The sequence below is a fragment of the Schistocerca nitens genome, chromosome 12 (genome assembly GCF_023898315.1).
Source record: "Schistocerca nitens isolate TAMUIC-IGC-003100 chromosome 12, iqSchNite1.1, whole genome shotgun sequence".
In the NCBI taxonomy this organism is placed as follows: Eukaryota; Metazoa; Arthropoda; class Insecta; order Orthoptera; family Acrididae; genus Schistocerca; species Schistocerca nitens.
The window spans coordinates 38,352,489-38,370,708 of NC_064625.1; the positions used below are offsets into that span (position 1 = coordinate 38,352,489).

Sequence of the window (18,220 nt, forward strand, 5' to 3'; positions counted from 1 at the left end):
CAAACTCATGCGCCACTAAAATACCCAAGGAACAAGAAGCAATTGCTGCAAAGTAGAATGTATAGGGTTTAAACAGTGGTGATGGAGCCTTTTACACTCCAATGAAATACATGGGGAATGAGAGCTCATCACTGCAAATTTAAACACATAGGGCAGTAACAGTGGTAGTGGGCACTGTCTAGTGAAAGATGTCACTCACCGAAGTTGTTTTATAATAAACACAAGATCTAAAAAGTTGGGGAAAAATTGGGGCAGCAAGCGAACACTTGTTCACTGGGAAGAACTGATAAGAGAAAGTTTATTTGGAAAACTTACCAATAAAACTGTGCTAAGATGGTGGTGAAGGAACTGTGAAAGTTTAAAGTGGGTTCTTGCACCAGGCTTTTGAGATTCTCTCGTGTGTGGTATCCATTATAGTGGGCTGTTGTGACAGTCACACAGTACAAGAACTCCCCCAGAGTACTAAAATGAACTGAATCCAAGCCAGATAGGCATGATGTGAAGGAAAACTAGGCGTCCACAAGTTGCGAAGGGGCATGGAGAATACCGTGTCATTTACTCAATAAACAAACTACAAAATAATTTATTTTTATTTCTATTTTTAGCAAACACTTTTGTCTCTACCTCTTTTTTTGTATAATTCTTAATTACACTATTCATTTCTCTTTCTCTTAATACGTGTACTATCTGGGACCACCATCTCTCACTGTTCGTTGTTAATTACACTATTCATTTCTCTTTCTCTTAATCCATGTACTATCTGTGACCACCATCTCTCACTGTTTGTTGGAACTCGTTAAGTGCTCTTATTATAAAACACAGGATGAGTATAGTCAGGGCAATTTGTGCTCCATTTGAGATAAAGCAATTTTGTCACGCATTTCAGTGCTTGATTTCCTATCGCCTAAACTATGTGCTGTACAGTGATATAATTTTGTGGGTACATTCAGTACTACACAAGGTCGGTCTGTTCAGAAACTTCCAGAACTTTTGTAATTTTGCGCCAGCGGTGAGTTGGAGTGAAATGTGGTTGTCATCCCTGCACACACCTGTGTTTGATGTGTAACTGCTGGAAGTTTCATTGTTGTATGTTGTTAGCTGTTGTTCAGTGCTGTATTAAGTAGAACATTGTGTCACACAGTTTGCAAATTTTGAGATGACAAAGTTAGAGGAGTAACGCGTCTGAATTCGATTTTGTGTGAAACCCAAGAAAACCTGTACAGAGATGCACAAATTATGCAGGAAGCCTACAGTGTTTGCTTTAGCCCTACTCTGTCTTACGAATAGTTCACACAGTTTGAAAATGGCTGGGCAAAGTTAAAGATGACCCTCGTTCTATTGACGACACTCATGTCAGGAACGTCAATGAAGTTGTGCGTGCCAATGGAAGACTGACTGTTCGAGAGAGTGCAGAAGAATGTAACATTTGAGTTGGATCATGTCATGAAATGTTGACACAGCGTCTCAGAATGCATCATGTTGCTGCAAAGTTCGTTCCATGGCTCATGAGTCAAGACCAGAAGGACCTTCACCTCACAATCTGTGAAGAGCTTTTGGATTGCGTACATGATAACGAGATTTTCCTTACAAGAATCATGATTGGTGATGAGACATGGTTATGATGTTGAGACCAAGGTTCACTCTTCACATTGGGTCGGGAAAGGTCCTCTAAGATGGGGAGGGGAGGGGAACTGCTTGTCAGGTTTGGTCAAATGGCGAAGCCATGCCACTAGTTTTCTTTGACTTTGAAGGATTAGTTCATCACAAATTCATGCCACAGGGACAAACTGTTATTTGATGGTACTATTGGGACGTGTTGTGATGCCTGTGAGGAAATGTGAGAAGGGAGCGACCTGAAATATGACAAGACAATTCATGGCTCTTGCGTCATTATAATGCACCCGCACATTCATCCCTGTTCATCCCCACTGCACAAAAACCGAAATAACTGTGCTGCCTCGTCCTCTGTACTCTCCAGACCTGGCCCTTGTGGACATTTTTTTTAATTTCCAAAGTTGAAAACCTCATTGAAAGGATGAAGATTTGCAATGATTTTTTTTTTGGTCATCGGTCTACTGACTGGTTTGATGCGGCCCGCCACGAATTCCTTTCCTGTGCTAACCTTTTCATCTCAGAGTAGCACTTGCAACCTACGTCCTCAATTATTTGCTTGACATATTCCAATCTCTGTCTTCCTCTACAGTTTTTGCCCTCTACAGCTCCCTCTAGTACCATGGAAGTCATTCCCTCATGTCTTAGCAGATGTCCTATCATCCTGTCCCTTCTCCTTATCAGTGTTTTCCACATATTCCTTTCCTCTCTGATTCTGCATAGAACCTCCTCATTCCTTACCTTATCAGTCCACCTAATTTTCAACATTCGTCTATAGCACCACATCTCAAATGCTTCGATTCTCTTCTGTTCCGGTTTTCCCACAGTCCATGTTTCACTACCATACAATGCTGTACTCCAGACGTACATCCTCAGAAATTTCTTCCTCAAATTAAGGCCGGTATTTGATATTAGTAGACTTCTCTTGGCCAGAAATGCCTTCTTTGCCATAGCGAGTCTGCTTTTGATGTCCTCCTTGCTCCGTCCGTCGTTGGTTATTTTACTGCCTAGGTAGCAGAATTCCTTTACTTCATTGACTTCGTGACCATCAATCCTGATGTTAAGTTTCTCGCTGTCATTTCTACTACTTCTCATTACCTTCGTCTTTCTCCGATTTACTCTCAAACCAAACAGTGTACTCATTAGACTGTTCATTCCGCTCAGCAGATCATTTAATTCTTCTTCACTTTCACTCAGGATAGCAATGTCATCAGCAAATCGTATCATTGATATCCTTTCACCTTGTATTTTAATTCCACTCCTGAACCTTTCTTTTATTTCCATCATTGCTTCCTCGATGTATAGATTGAAGAGTAGGGGCGAAAGGCTACAGCCTTGTCTTACACCCTTCTTAATACGAGCACTTCGTTCTTGATCGTCCACTCTTATTATTCCCTCTTGGTTGTTGTACATATTGTATATGACCCGTCTCTCCCTATAGCTTACCCCTACTTTTTTCAGAATTTCGAACAGCTTGCACCATTTTATATTGTCGAACGCTTTTTCCAGGTCAACAAATCCTATGAAAGTGTCTTGATTTTTCTTTAGCCTTGCTTCCATTGTTAGCCGTAACGTCAGAATTGCCTCTCTCGTCCCTTTACTTTTCCTAAAGCCAAACTGATCGTCACCTAGCGCATTCTCAATTTTCTTTTCCATTCTTCTGTATATTATTCTTGTAAGCAGCTTCGATGTATGAGCTGTTAAGCTGATTGTGCGATAATTCTCGCACTTGTCAGCTCTTGCCGTCTTCGGAATTGTGTGGATGATGCTTTTCCGAAAGTCAGATGGTATGTCGCCAGACTCATATATTCTACACACCAACGTGAATAATCGTTTTGTTGCCACTTCCCCCAATGATTTTAGAAATTCTGGTGGAATGTTATCTATCCCTTCTGCCTTATTTGACCGTAAGTCCTCCAAAGCTCTTTTAAATTCTGATTCTAATACTGGATCCCCTATCTCTTCTAAATCGACTCCTGCTTCTTCTTCTATCACATCAGACAAATCTTCACCCTCATAGAGGCTTTCAATGTATTCTTTCCACCTATCTGCTCTCTCCTCTGCATTTAACAGTGGAATTCCCGTTGCACTCTTAATGTTACCACCGTTGCTTTTAATGTCACCAAAGGTTGTTTTAACTTTCCTGTATGCTGAGTCTGTCCTTCCGACAATCATATCTTTTTCGATGTCTTCACATTTTTCCTGCAGCCATTTCGTCTTAGCTTCCCTGCACTTCCTATGTATTTCATTCCTCAGCGACTTGTATTTCTGTATTCCTGATTTTCCTGGAACATGTTTGTACTTCCTCCTTTCATCAATCAACTGAAGTATTTCTTCTGTTACCCATGGTTTCTTCGCAGCTACCTTCTTTGTACCTATGTTTTCCTTCCCAACTTCTGTTATGGCCCTTTTTAGAGATGTCCATTCCTCTTCAACTGTACTGCCTACTGCGCTATTCCTTATTGCTGTATCTATAGCGTTAGAGAACTTCAAACGTATCTCGTCATTCCTTAGTACTTCCGTATCCCACTTCTTTGCATATTGATTCTTCCTGACTAATGTCTTGAACTTCAGCCTACTCTTCATCGCTACTATATTGTGATCTGAGTCTATATTTGCTCCCGGGTATGCTTTACAATCCAGTATCTGATTTCGGAATCTCTGTCTGACCATGATGTAATCTAATTGAAATCTTCCCGTATCTCCCAGCCTTTTCCAAGTATACCACCTCCTCTTGTGATTCTTGAACAGGGTATTCGCTATTACTAGCTGAAACTTGTTACAGAACTCAATTAGTCTTTCTCCTCTTCATTCCTTGTCCCAAGCCCATATTCTCCTGTAACCTTTTCTTCTACTTCTTCCCCTACAACTGCATTCCAGTCACCCATGACTATTAGATTTTCGTCCCCCTTTACATACTGCATTACCCTTTCAATATCCTCATACACTTTCTCTATCTGCAATAATAGACGAGATAAAAGAAAATTTGGAGATGACACTTTGTACGATCCAGTGAGAGGCAAACCCAGACTGCTTTCAGTGGTGGAAATGGTGTTGGGAGCAGTGTATCAATTGTGGAGGAGAGTATTTCAAAGGAGACTGTGCACAGTAAGTAAAAGATAAGTGTAGAAAAAAATCTTGGACAAAGATCCACAATTTTTTGAATGGATCTGATATGTCGATACTGTCTACAGAGTGTGTTGCGAGTAGAGATAGTAGTAAAGCAGTAATAAATTAAAATGATGCCTGGTGCAATAACAGCAAAAATATAGTAAGAAATAAATTTGTTTCCTTTCATGATTTTTTGGGGAGTGTCAGCGAGAAAAAGGTTCCTTAGCGTTTGAAATTATGTGTAAAGTTTCTTGGGAGTCACTATGTGCTCTCATTCTCAATACACATAATGAGCTGCCCTGCCTCAAGACATATGCACAGTTTGTATGTGTAATATGTGTCTTACTGTGTTAAACCTTCAGCATATTTCAACTTCTTAATGAGTAAATTATGATAGCACTATAATTCAATCATGAGATATTGAAAATTGGATATTTGCTTCCCTGGAATATGTTACATAGGCAGCCTGCAACTCTGACTGTGAACCATGAAACTGGATTAGTTGCTTAATAGTGTATATTGTTTTTTTGGAGTAAAAGTGAATCCTTCAGGTGTATTTAAAGTTTTTGTTTATTTGCTATTGATTTTGACACTACAGTGCTCTTGTTTTATGTCCCACACTCATAAATTGGGTAGTTATGTGGAGAAGTGGATATGTTGGCACTACCACTACTGTAGGCAGGAAAGCAAGAACTCACTATCACAGGCACTGATTAGATTGTGCTGTCTGTTGAGCTGTTTTATGGTGGTTACCTGCTTTGTCATAGAGAAGCGTGAAGATGATGCACTGACATGCTGAAATTGATAGCAATTGAAGCATGACCTTTGAATATATCTGAAGGGTTCATTCATACTTCAAAAGACATAGTAGCAGCTGCTGCCCCTCAGTTTATCTGATGTGGATTTACAAAGATCTCGTAAAAGAGCACTTATGGCATGAGGAGCTTTTTCATTGCTTGCTGCCGTTTATGAGATGAAGTATGGGAAATCAAAAAGACAAATGGTGAGCCAGATGTAGATAGCCAACTAGAATTTTGTTTCCAAAATTTCCTATGGTTCATAAAGTAAGTCTGCTATCACTGTGCTTTATTAGGTTAGAATTTAACTACATCATAAGAATTTTGAGCAAAATTGGAAATGAGACACACAAGTAGGTTACTGCAATGATGAAAGTGTATCTCATGCTGTGCTACACATTGATCTGTTATCACATTCTCATTTTTGTGTTGATATTTGTTAGCTTCGCCAACTCTCAAGCAGACTGTCACATTCTAACTGTTGTGTCGATTCCCTAAGGTCTCGACACAATGAGTGGCTAGGTGCACGCGAAACTAACGCAGACGGGCGTAAATTCTGAAACAGGAGACTGGATGAAAAACTATAAAGAAAAGAAGAGAGATTTTAATATACTTAACTTTAATGTAGTCTTGTTCTTGTTGAAATACATCTCTTGCATAGTAGTAAGCAATTAGCAATGATACACATGGCGCCTTGCTAGGTAGTAGCGATGGACTAGCTGAAGGCTATTTAATCTGTCTCTCGGCAAATGAGAGGAATACTTGATACGTCTTGTCGCAAGCTATGTCGTCCGTACAACTGGGGCGAGGTCTAGTCCGTGTATTGTGACCTGCCATGTGGTGGCGCTAGGTTTGCGATTACACAGTGGCGACACGCGGGTCCGACATGTACTACAGGACCGCGGCCGATTTAAGTTACCACCTAGCAAGTGTGGTGTCTAGCGGTGACACCACATTCCTCCCCCGCAAATCGGCGAACGGTCGTGAGATAAGGCTTCCGCCCGCCGTGGGGAGGACCCCATGTTGACGTATGCGATGAGGTGGGGAGCCTAACAACAGGCGAGGCTGTGCCACCCGCACCCGGCCATTCGGTCCGAGGGGAGCTAGGAAACGCCTGCAAACCTAGTCCAGGGTGCACGTCAACATGAGGTGTATGCGCACGTAATGAGACAGAAGGGTCGACCTCCATGTGGTCGGAGCACCCGACGGGCGAAGACGACATCTGGTCCGGAGCGGGCAAGAAGTCCATGGCGGAGGACGGCTGGTCACGGGAAGCAAGCGGCGGCGCGTGACCCAGGGAGGCGCGAGGCGGCTGCAGCGAAGCGTCCGCTGCTGGCGGCGCCGGCGGCGGCTGCGGCGGCGCGACGCCATGAGGCAAAAGGGAAGGCATCGTCGGTAACACCTGGGGATGAGGCGAGCCAGTAGATGGGTCCCCAGGGCGCTGACCCGACGGCTCCGTCGCTGAAAGCAGACGGGGAGCGGCAGAACCCAGGCGACGACAGAGGCGCAGCTGATTGAGATGCCGACGCACCTCACCAGAGGCCCCCAAAACCAAATACATCGCGCGGCCGAGGCAGCGAAGAATGCGCCCTGCGAGCCAACGCTGTGAACCGCGATAGTTGCGATAATAGACAACGTCGCCAGGAGCAAAAACAGGAGTCTGCCGCTGCACAGGAACCTGATGTGGCGGATGCAACAAAGACATCAGAGTTCGATGAGGACGACCATGGAGCAATTCAGCCGGCGAGCGACCATCGCGAGGCTGAGAGCGATATGAGGACAAAAAGAGCAACAAAGCGTCCTCCCGAGAATGCGACTCTTTCAACTTCAACATCTGCGACTTGAAAGTCCGGACCAATCGTTCCGCGGCACCGTTTGACTGAGGCGAAAACGGTGCGGATGTCAGATGTTGAATACCATTGGCCTTGCAGAATGACTGAAATTCTGCGGACATGAATTGTGGGCCATTGTCGGAACGCAACAACAAAACACCACGTCGGACAAAAAGTCTCTCCTTGTGAGCAAAAAAACGGCGAACCAAAGGATCCTCGATCCGTGACTGGGATAAGGGCCATTGCGTAGCAACAAAACGCAAAACAGTAGCAAGGACAGGGTCAGCAGCTGTGGCTGTAGCTACACGACGAAAATCAATCGGAAACGATGCGACCACGTCATCGGCTTCCGAATCAATGAACATGCAAGCAAGTTCGGAAGAATCGAATGCTTTATCCTCAGCAACAGGCAAACGGGACAACGCATCAGCGTTGCCGTGCTTAGCAGTGGACCGATACAAGATATCGTAGCGGTACTGCGAGAGAAAAAGTGACCAGCGAATGAATTTCTGCGCTGTACGTGGAGGTACAGGCTTGTTCGGATGAAAAAGCGATGTCAACGGTTTGTGGTCCGTGATAATGGTAAAGTGACGACCATACAAGAAATCGTGAAACTTTGTTACACCAAACACAAGAGCCAAAGCTTCCTTCTCTATTTGTGAATAATTTCTTTGCGCAGACGAGAGCAATTTGGACGCAAAGGCAATAGGGCGATCATGCGAGCCATCCTTGTGCGCAAGCACAGCACCGATCCCGAAATCCGATGCATCTACCATCAACAAAAGGGGTTTTCGGGGATCGAATGGCGTAAGGCAAGTATTTGAAAGTAACGCCGATTTCAACTGGCGAAAGGCGCGTTCGCATTCCGTCGTCCAGACGAACGGAACACCTGTACGGCGTAAGCGATGAAGCGGAGCTGAAATAGAAGAAGCATTGCGCACAAACCGATGATAATAATTTACCTTACCCAGCACACTCTGTAGCTGTTTTAAGTTCTGCGGTGACGGCAAGTCCTGAATGGCACGAAGGTGCTCTGGACTCGGATGTATTCCTTGGGCATTTATGACATGCCCCAGGTACGGTAAGTCACGAGCAAAAAACACACATTTGTCCTTCCTCAAGCGAAGACCATTCTGACGCAATACCTGAAATAATGTTCGGAGATTTTGCAAATGTTCTGCTTCTGTCTTTCCTGAGATTACAATATCGTCCAGATAGTTCGCAGCAGTAGGGACCGACGCACAAATAGTTTGTAAATATTGCTGAAATAAAGCAGGGGCGGATGCACACCCGAATGGCAGTCTTTTGAAGCGATACAAGCCAAGATGCGTGTTAACCACTAAGACGCGCTGGGATTCTTCGTCCACAGGTATTTGCAAGTACGCATCTGCTAGGTCCAATTTTGAAAAATATTTTCCCGGGCACAGTTTGTCAAAAAGATCTTCCGGGCGGGGCAAAGGAAAAGTAGCAGTCACCAGTTGTGGATTCACAGTTGCCTTGAAGTCCACGCAAAGTCTCAGTTTTCCGGAAGGTTTTGGCAAAATGACTAAGGGTGAGGCCCAGAGAGAAGCCTGCACACGTTCAATTACACCTTGAGATTCTAATTCGGCTAATGTTCTTGCGACCTCATCACGCAATGCGTGGGGAACATTGCGCGCTCTGAAAAATTTTGGTTGCGCGTTGTCTTTCAGTTCCAAATGCGCTTCATAGTTCTTAGCGCAACCAAGGCCCGGTGCAAAAATGTCTGCAAATTCTTCACAAAGACTAGAAACACTGGCGGAAGGCACAGTCTGATTCACGGATAGGACCTGATTTACAATAGACATATTAAACAATTGAAACAAATCTAAACCAAACAAGTTCACTGCACTAGAGGAACGAAGAACATAAAATGACACAAGTTTTGTCTGTCCCTCGTATGCGGCAAGAAGGCTGCACTGGCCGAACACAGGGATCTGTTGTCCTGAGTAACTAGTTAACTTAACATTTGCGGCACGCAATGGCGGTGCGCCCAGCTGTTTGTACGTGTCGTGATTGAGCAATGAAACTGCAGCTCCGGTATCGAGCTGGAATGGGATCACTTTTCCTGCAAAGTCTAAGTCCACAAAAAGTTTATTGTCTTGTTGACGACAAGAGCGACTGTCTCGTGCAATTTGAACTGATACAGGTCCAGAAGCACTTGCAACTTGACGGGAGTTCCGGCGACGTCGACGCACACTTTGGGTGGGACGAACACAGTCACTGTTAGCTAAAGTGTCACTGGACGGGTGGGCATGAACTACATGAATGTCCATGGGCGAAGGTCCACGAGCCTGATTGTCCTGGGTTCGATTCCGGCGCGAAGCAAAGGGCCTGGAATTTGTGTGATTGTCCGATCTAAGCTTTTTCTGGCAAACACTTTGTACATGTCCTTTCTTTTGACAGTAAAAGCAAATAGCTTGGCGTGACGGGCAATTTTCACGCGAATGTCTAGTTGCACACCGCGGGCAAGATTTCACCGCATTTGCTTGCTGACGCGGCGCACGTGGTTGCAAGCTAGGCGGCCGCAGCGAAGTCGGGCGCGAGGGCCGCTTAGCGTCCCGTGCAGCGGGCCGGGCGGGCCGATTAACGTGACACACGGCTGGCGAAGTTTCAAATGATGCCTGAGCAAAGTCAAGTGTGTCTTGCCTGTCCAATATGTCTATCACTTGTTGCAGGGAGGGATTAACTAGCTTCAAAATCTGTTCCCTTATGCGAACATCAGAAACGTTCTGTGCAATTGCATCACGCACCATAGTATCTGAATATGGGAGGCCACATTCACAGGCAAACGCGCAGTCTCTAGTAAGTCCTTGCAAAGTTGCTACCCACTCCCTGTTAGTCTGACCGGCCGTACGTTTTGTACGAAAAAACGTATACCGTTTTGCAACAACATTAACTGTTTCTTTGAAATAGGCATCTAAAGCCGACAAAATTTCCTCGTAGGTCAGAGTTGCTACGTCGCGTCGGGGAAACAATTTCACTATCACACGGTAGGTAGACACACCGACACAAGAAAGCAAAAACGGCTGCCGCTCTTTACCTTGAATTCCATAAGCAGTGAGGTGGAACCGGAACTGATCGGCCCACTCAGTCCAGCTTTCGGTTGTGGCCTCAAAGGGCCGAAATGGCGGTGCGACAGCGTTGTGTGGCTGCGGTAGCGATGAAGCGGCTGCCGCCGCATCGGTTTGCAGCGCACGTTGACCCTGGACGAGCTGTCCAAGGGCTTCCAATAACGCCTGCGTCTGCTGATTCTGCAAGCGAAAAAATTCGGACAGTACATCTGGAGAATGCGGCGAAGCCATGACACAAGCAAATTAGAGCAAATAGAACACAAAGACTGCAACGTGGGCGCGGCACCACTCCTCGGCGCCAAAATATTGTTGTGTCGATTCCCTAAGGTCTCGACACAATGAGTGGCTAGGTGCACGCGAAACTAACGCAGACGGGCGTAAATTCTGAAACAGGAGACTGGATGAAAAACTATAAAGAAAAGAAGAGAGATTTTAATATACTTAACTTTAATGTAGTCTTGTTCTTGTTGAAATACATCTCTTGCATAGTAGTAAGCAATTAGCAATGATACACATGGCGCCTTGCTAGGTAGTAGCGATGGACTAGCTGAAGGCTATTTAATCTGTCTCTCGGCAAATGAGAGGAATACTTGATACGTCTTGTCGCAAGCTATGTCGTCCGTACAACTGGGGCGAGGTCTAGTCCGTGTATTGTGACCTGCCATGTGGTGGCGCTAGGTTTGCGATTACACAGTGGCGACACGCGGGTCCGACATGTACTACAGGACCGCGGCCGATTTAAGTTACCACCTAGCAAGTGTGGTGTCTAGCGGTGACACCACACTAACCTCATCTAGACCTTTGCCTACACTACAAGTCAGTCTATCAGAACATTTACTTTCCTTCCATTGACATTTGTTGGCTTCACCAATTCAACAATATTGACACATTCCAACCTAACCTAGGCCTCAGGCTGCACTACAGGTCATTCTGTCAACATATTTTTTCCCTTACTAGTCGACAAAGAAATACAAAAATCAGTAAGCAACCTTAAAATTCATAATAACAAGGTCTGTAAAAGTTATTCTGGCACTCTTCATATTGGAAACAAATGTAATCAATTCATATCTTCTGCTGAAAGAAAAGTAGATTCAGCAATTTTCATTGGCTGCTGTGTACAATCATTTGATTGGCTGTGACTAATGTCAGCAATTTGCCACCGAGCGAGGTGGCGCAGTGGTAGCACACTGGACTCGCATTCGGGAGGACGACGGTTCAATCCCGCGTCCGGCCATCCTGATTTAGGTTTTCCGTGATTTCCCAAAATCGCTCCAGGCAAATGCTGGGATGGATCCTTTGAAAGGGCACGGCCGACTTCCTTCCCCATCCTTCCCTAATCCGATGAGACCGATGACGTCGCTGTTTGGTCTCTTCCTCCAAACAACCAACAATTTGCCAACATCAGCACATGATGCAAGAAATACCGCCACAATAACTACATTTCCAATATGTCTGATACTGATTTGAATTGAACTGAATTCAATTTTATTTGATCATTAAGATTACATTCTGTACAGCAATGTGATGTAGGACACATAAAACATAAAATATTCAGTACCACTTATTTCCTAAGGAGCTATGATTTTGATTGCACTTCTAGCCCCATTGATTGTAAGGAATGTTATGTTTAGATTTGGCGTAAGTCATACTGTTTAACACATACAAATGCCTGGATGTACTTATAGGGATATTAACTGGAATGATCACATATGCTCAGTCATGGGTAAAGCAGGTGATAGACTTTGGTTTACTGGTGGAATACTAGGGACTTGAAATCAGTCTACAAATGAGATTGCTTGCAAATCACTCGTGCCCATTTTAGAATATTGCTCAAGTTTGTGGGACCCGTAAAAAACAGCACTCACAGGGGATAGTGAACATATACAGAGAAGGGCAGCACGAATGGTCACAGGTTTTTTTGAGCTGTGGGAGAGAGTCACAGAGATGCTGCAGAAAGCGAGCTGGCAGACCCATGAAGATAGGTGTACACTATCCCAAGAAAATCTACTAACAAAGTTTCAAAAACCAGCTTTAAATGATGACTCTATGAATGTACTACAACCCCCTACATATTGCTCATGAAGGGATTGTGAGGATAAGATTAGAATAATTACGGCATGCACAGAGACATTTAAACAATCATTCTTCCATCATGCTCCGTATGTGAATGGAATGGGAAGAAACCCTAATAACTGGTACAATGGGACATACCTTCTGTCGTGCACTTCAGTGGTTCGCAGAGTATACATGTAGAAGTAGATGATACCCATATAGCAGTGATGCTGAGTTGTAGATAGGCACAACAGAACACACACACACACACACACACACACACACAAATGCAACTCACACACATGACTGCAGTCTCAGGCAACTAAAACCACACTGTGAGCAGCAGCACCAGCGCATGATGGGACTGGCAACTGGGTGGGGGTAAGGAGGAAGATGGGGGCTGGGGAGGGGAGGGGGAGGGGGAGGGATAGTATGGTTGGGGTGGTGGACATTGAAGTGCTGCATGTTAGATGGAGGGCAGGGGAGAGGTGGGGAAAGGGGGGGGGGAGGAATAGTGGAAAGGAGAGCAGTAAAAAGACTGGGTGTGATGATGGAATGATGGCTGTGTAGTGGTGGAATGGGAACAGATAAGGGCCTGGATGGGTGAGGACAGTGAGTAACAAAGGTTGAGGCCAGGAGGGTTAGGGAACGTAGGATGTATTGCAGTGAAAGTTACCACCTGCACAATTCAGAAAAGCTGATGTTGGTGGGAAGGATCCATATGGCACAGGCTGTGAAGCCATCATTGAAATGAAAGATGTCATGTTTAGCAGCTTGCTCAGCAACAGCATGGTCCATTTGTTTCTTGGCCACAGTTTGTCAGTGGCCATTCATGCGAACAGACAGCTTGTTGGTTGTCATGGCTACATAGAATGCAGCACAGTGGTTGCAGCTTAGCTTGTAGATCACAGGTAGCCCTGCCTTTGACGGAATAGATGATGTTTGTGACAGGACTGGAGTAAGTGGTGGTGGAAGGATGTATGGGACAGGTCTTGCATATAGACCTATTACAGGGGTATGACCCATGAGGCAATGTGTAAGGATGAACAAATGTATTGTGTAGGTTCGGTGGACAGCAGAATACCACTGTGGGAGGAGTGGGAAGGATAGTGGGCAGGATATTTCTCATTTCAGGGCACAATGAGAGGTAGTCGAAACCCTGGCAGAGAATGTAATTCAGTTGCTCTAGTCTAGGTGGTACTGAGTTAATAAGGGTATACTCCTCTGTGGCTGGAGGGTAGGACTTTGGGAGGTGGTGGGAAACTGGAAAGATAAGGCACAGGAGATTTGTTTATGTACAAGGTTGGGAGGATAATACAGATGTAAAATTTACAATGCCTACATTTTTGAAACAGTTTCAGAATTTTTTTTTTTCTTAAAGTGCTACTATTTGCTTTTCTCGTATTGTGAAAAGTCACTATGTTTCCTGAATGTTAGAGTTTCCCCATGGGAATTGTCTGCCATAGACAGTACAGTGGGTTGTGGAACACATGCTTAGACATAAATGTAGATGTTTTATGTTATGTGCCTCATCTATCCCAGGCCCTGTGTGACTGTAGCCACATTTCAGAGAGCGGCACACACCCTGAAGGTGCCGGCGCCGACGTCGAGCAGCCTGGCCGTCTACCGCTGGGCGCAGCAGGCACTGGACACACCTCTCGGGCACCCGCTGCTGCCGCTTCTCTGGCAGAAGTTCTTTGAGCTCTTCCTCGCCAGGATACCTTCCACACCGGGGTAGGTGCCATCTGTCAAATTGATTGGTCGAGAAATGGTACAGAACACCATTCACCGCCTCCCTAAATGTGATTGAGCTGCACTCGTGAGAGTTGAAGGACGTGAAAGGGAAGCAATAGTTGACAAGTGTTGTAGCCTGAGCCTTATGTTTTTAAATGTTTACAAGCAGCAAGCATTTATGGAAACCTGAGGAGAAATTTGGAAAGGAAAATGTTGCAGGATAAGAAATAAAAACTTTTTGGTTTGTCAACGACATTTTAATTCTGTCAGACGTGACAAAAGGCTTGGAAGAACAGTTGAATGTAATGGACACTGTCTCTAAAGGAGGATATAAAATGAACATCGACAAAAGTAAATGAGGCTAATGGAATGTAGTATAATTAAGTCAGGCAGTGCTGAGGGAATTAGATTAGGAAATGAGGCAGTAAAAATAGTAGTTGAGTACTGCTGTTTGGGCAGCAAAATATTTGATGTTGGTCGAGCTAGAGAGGTATACAAGAAGTGTTTTTTAAGTAAGTACTAGTTTGAAATAAAAATAAAACCAGTAGACTTTCTCCAGCAATTTGTTTTTTTGTAATTCACAGACACCAATTTTAAGCTCCTAAGCTTGGTTTACAATGGAGTGAATGGAAGCGAACATGTGTGAATGAGCATTTGTAGAAAATTCACTACCATTTGTTTGTATATGGATTGAATCGTTTATACTAGAGGGAGCGGAAGAGAACATGAAGTAGCGAACATTGCCTATGAACACTGTGTTATTAGGTTTTAGTTTTTGAAGCTAATATTTGGCCTACAGGATACAACTCTACTTCGTTAGAGCCACAATGCGAATACATGTGTAAGGTTTAATGGTCATATTCTTTTTTTCCCCCTAAAACAAAAAAGGTCTATTGGCAAAGCACTCGCTTCATGATCCAGAGAGAGGGAGGTCAAATCTTGTTCAGACTACAACTTTTTCAACAATGATTTTTAACTGAGCATTCACTTCTCACAGCTGTTGGAGTGGCCACGAAAGACATGGTACAGATTCCATGTTAAACTGCAGGTCTCCGTTTTCCGATTAGGTAACTGGGGAAGATCAGGTACACATAAGTAGCTGCAGTGGCGTCCTGTTGATAGACCTGCTAGCGGCGTACTGGGTACACCAGACAGAATTCTCCTTTGCTCGTGCTTGTTAGCTTGTTTGCTCTGGTGAAAACCTGGCTCAAACTAACAAACATTTTTTTGAATAACTTCATATCAGCAGTTCAGTTCTTGCACATGTAATTCTGATAAAAGTGGCTAGCAGAGAAAATAAAATCATTGCAGTGTTTGACTTCCATCAATGAGGACTTGTAATTTGTTGGAATGAAATGTGCCTTGCAGTACTACATTTTATAACAATTCCTGTAGGCCATTCTTTAAAATAATATTTGAATGTTTTACTTTTGACTATCAGTGAAACAGTTCTTTGTTTAGTCTTTGTAGTCATAACAAAAATGTGAAGTGTCTATTGAATGGGGGGGGGAAAAAAAAAAAAAAAAAAAAAACCACATTTTTCGTGCACCAGTCACACTGGAAAAAGCAAAAATTGATGCAGTCAAACACTTCGCAGTAACTAATAGTTTTATTTAGACAGGACTGGTATGGAGTCAGAAATGGTCCCAGCTGTTGTTCTGCATATTTGGCTGCATACTAGACATACTTGATAAAATTCGTAAAGTGTGGTGAAGAAAACTGGTAAAGCACAAATGACTGGAGCTTAAGAATACTGTTCTGCTGATAAACCTGAAATGAGAGAGAGGTATCAGAAATTATGTTGTGTGATAATTTCCTGAGAAATGCTTTCTGCTGTTGAAAAAACTATTTATCAAGAGGTTGAATCGCACTAGTAGTTCCAGGTGGAATCCACATTACATCTACACATTTTTCGTTGTCCTCCACAAGAACAGAGGTGTCATTATGTCCAGACCATGAATCCAACAAAAGCAATGAATTAGTTTCTGCAGCTGGTAGGGATACGTTTCAAATAAAATGTTGAAAATTATTCTTTCCCATTTTTCTAAATATTGATATGTCGATTACAAGATTTTTGCAACTAAAAAATCTATTTTTTATTTTTGGTTCTAATTTGCCTTGCAGTTCTTGAAGACAGACATACAGCTGCGGAAAGAGTAAATCACTCGTACTTATCACTGGCGTTGTTGTATATGAATGTCTCTTTGCATTTATTGATTGGGCAACCGACTCTGATCCTTCTTCGTCCCCCCTCCCCCCTTACACACACACACACACACACACACACACACACACACACACACACACACACACACACACCGAAATGATAAAGTGCAATGTGCATGCAGTTCTTTCATGAAACCTGACTGATCAGTGTTATAAACAGCAGTTGCGGGGAGAACAACAAGTTTCAACTTTATGTCAGCTATGAATTTCTCTAAAGCATTGTCTATCACTGGCAGCTGCTCTACATGTTTATGTGATGTAAACATGGTAATTTTGTGACTTCCTATTCCGTATGATTTCTTGAACCTGGAAACTAGCAATGTTCATGTCAGGTTCAGTTCAGAGGGCCCAGTGTCATAGATCTCCATCAGTAATGGTGCATAGCCTCTCACGAGCAGTTCTAAATCTTTTGATCAGTTTTTCATTCAGATGGTTTTGGTTTCCGTTTGGTGGATATTTCTTTCTTCATGTAATTCATTCTTCCATTTGTACAGTTCACGCTCAGATTTTACAAAATGAAAATACTTTTGCACACTGTGTAACATCAAGTGTTTTTCTCTCCTTAATTTAATCAATATTTCACTGCCTTTTCTTTGTCATTGAAAACTGTTGCAGTATGTGTTTTTTTAAGGCTTGGAAGAAATTCTTCTTCAGAACTGTTACTGGCACAACTGACATTATCTGAACAACAATTCATGGAATCATCACAGTTATTTCCTATTTCTTCTAACATATCCACAATTTCAAATGAAATGTCTATATTGTTCGAATGAATGTCAAGAAAATCTGCTAACAGATGACTCGTATGTATGTCCTCAGGAGAAGTAGGTGATTTTGGCTGGAAACCACAGTCTTCATATTTCATCATTGCTAAATTGGAAATTCCACATTACTGTGAAGCTGGAAAAAAAGTACTATTAGCTGGCATGCTGTACGAAAGCACAATATACAGGGTGCCCCAGCTGTCTTGTCCACCCAAAATATCTCTGGAACAATAACAGCTATTGGAAAACGACTTTCACCGGTATCAATGTAGGGCTGGGGCCCATGAATGTACATATTTGGAAACATTCTAAAACGAAAGCATATGTGTTTTTTAACACAAACTTATGTTTTTTTAAATGGACCTCCTATATTTTTTCTTCAGTATTCCATAGCATGACAAAGCACATACACAATGGCGTTGATTGCATCGCAATATTCCCATTACATCCCGAGATATTAAGACGCGAAGTTGACGCTTGAAACACCCGACATGCACTGCTAGCGCACGTCCTGAGGCTCAGGCGTGAACCCCATGCTGCCCGTAATTGCGATGTGATCGACATGCGTAATCACACTTCCATACTTATCAAGAGGTCCAAAACGAATAATACGGTCTGCTGCCATCCTGCATTAACGTCGTACATTCCAGCAGGTATTTATCCCATAGGCTAGGGGTGATGCGGTTCTGTAACATATCTGTGTACCGCAACGTTAGTCACAAAGTTAACTTCGCTTATCATTAATCCGTTACTAAAAAGGTAATGCCATTCAACGTTAAAACTTTACTTTACTGTAGATCTAGCGCAAGTGACAGTTAATCATTCACTCGTGATAGTAAAATTCATGTTGATGGTTTTAGTGAAACGAGCAAGTGGACTAAAAGTTTTACCATTGTTTAGGTAAAAATGTTTTGATTTGAGAAGTTCAGGTAGGACATAGATGATGAATGTAAACATGTTTAACCAATTAGTTTTATTATCACATAATTATCAATGTTATG

General features: G+C 43.3%; 1 protein-coding gene across 1 annotated transcript in view; it reads left to right on the top strand.

Annotated features, from left to right (window-relative positions):
- The window catches only part of LOC126214892 (ectopic P granules protein 5 homolog), a 388,516-nt gene that overhangs the window by 170,712 nt on the left and 199,584 nt on the right, over positions 1–18,220 (top strand). Inside the window, exon 18 of the mRNA XM_049941536.1 lies at positions 14,066–14,229. Within this exon, the coding sequence (XP_049797493.1) occupies positions 14,066–14,229 (164 nt within the window). The remainder of the gene's footprint in view (positions 1–14,065; positions 14,230–18,220) is intronic.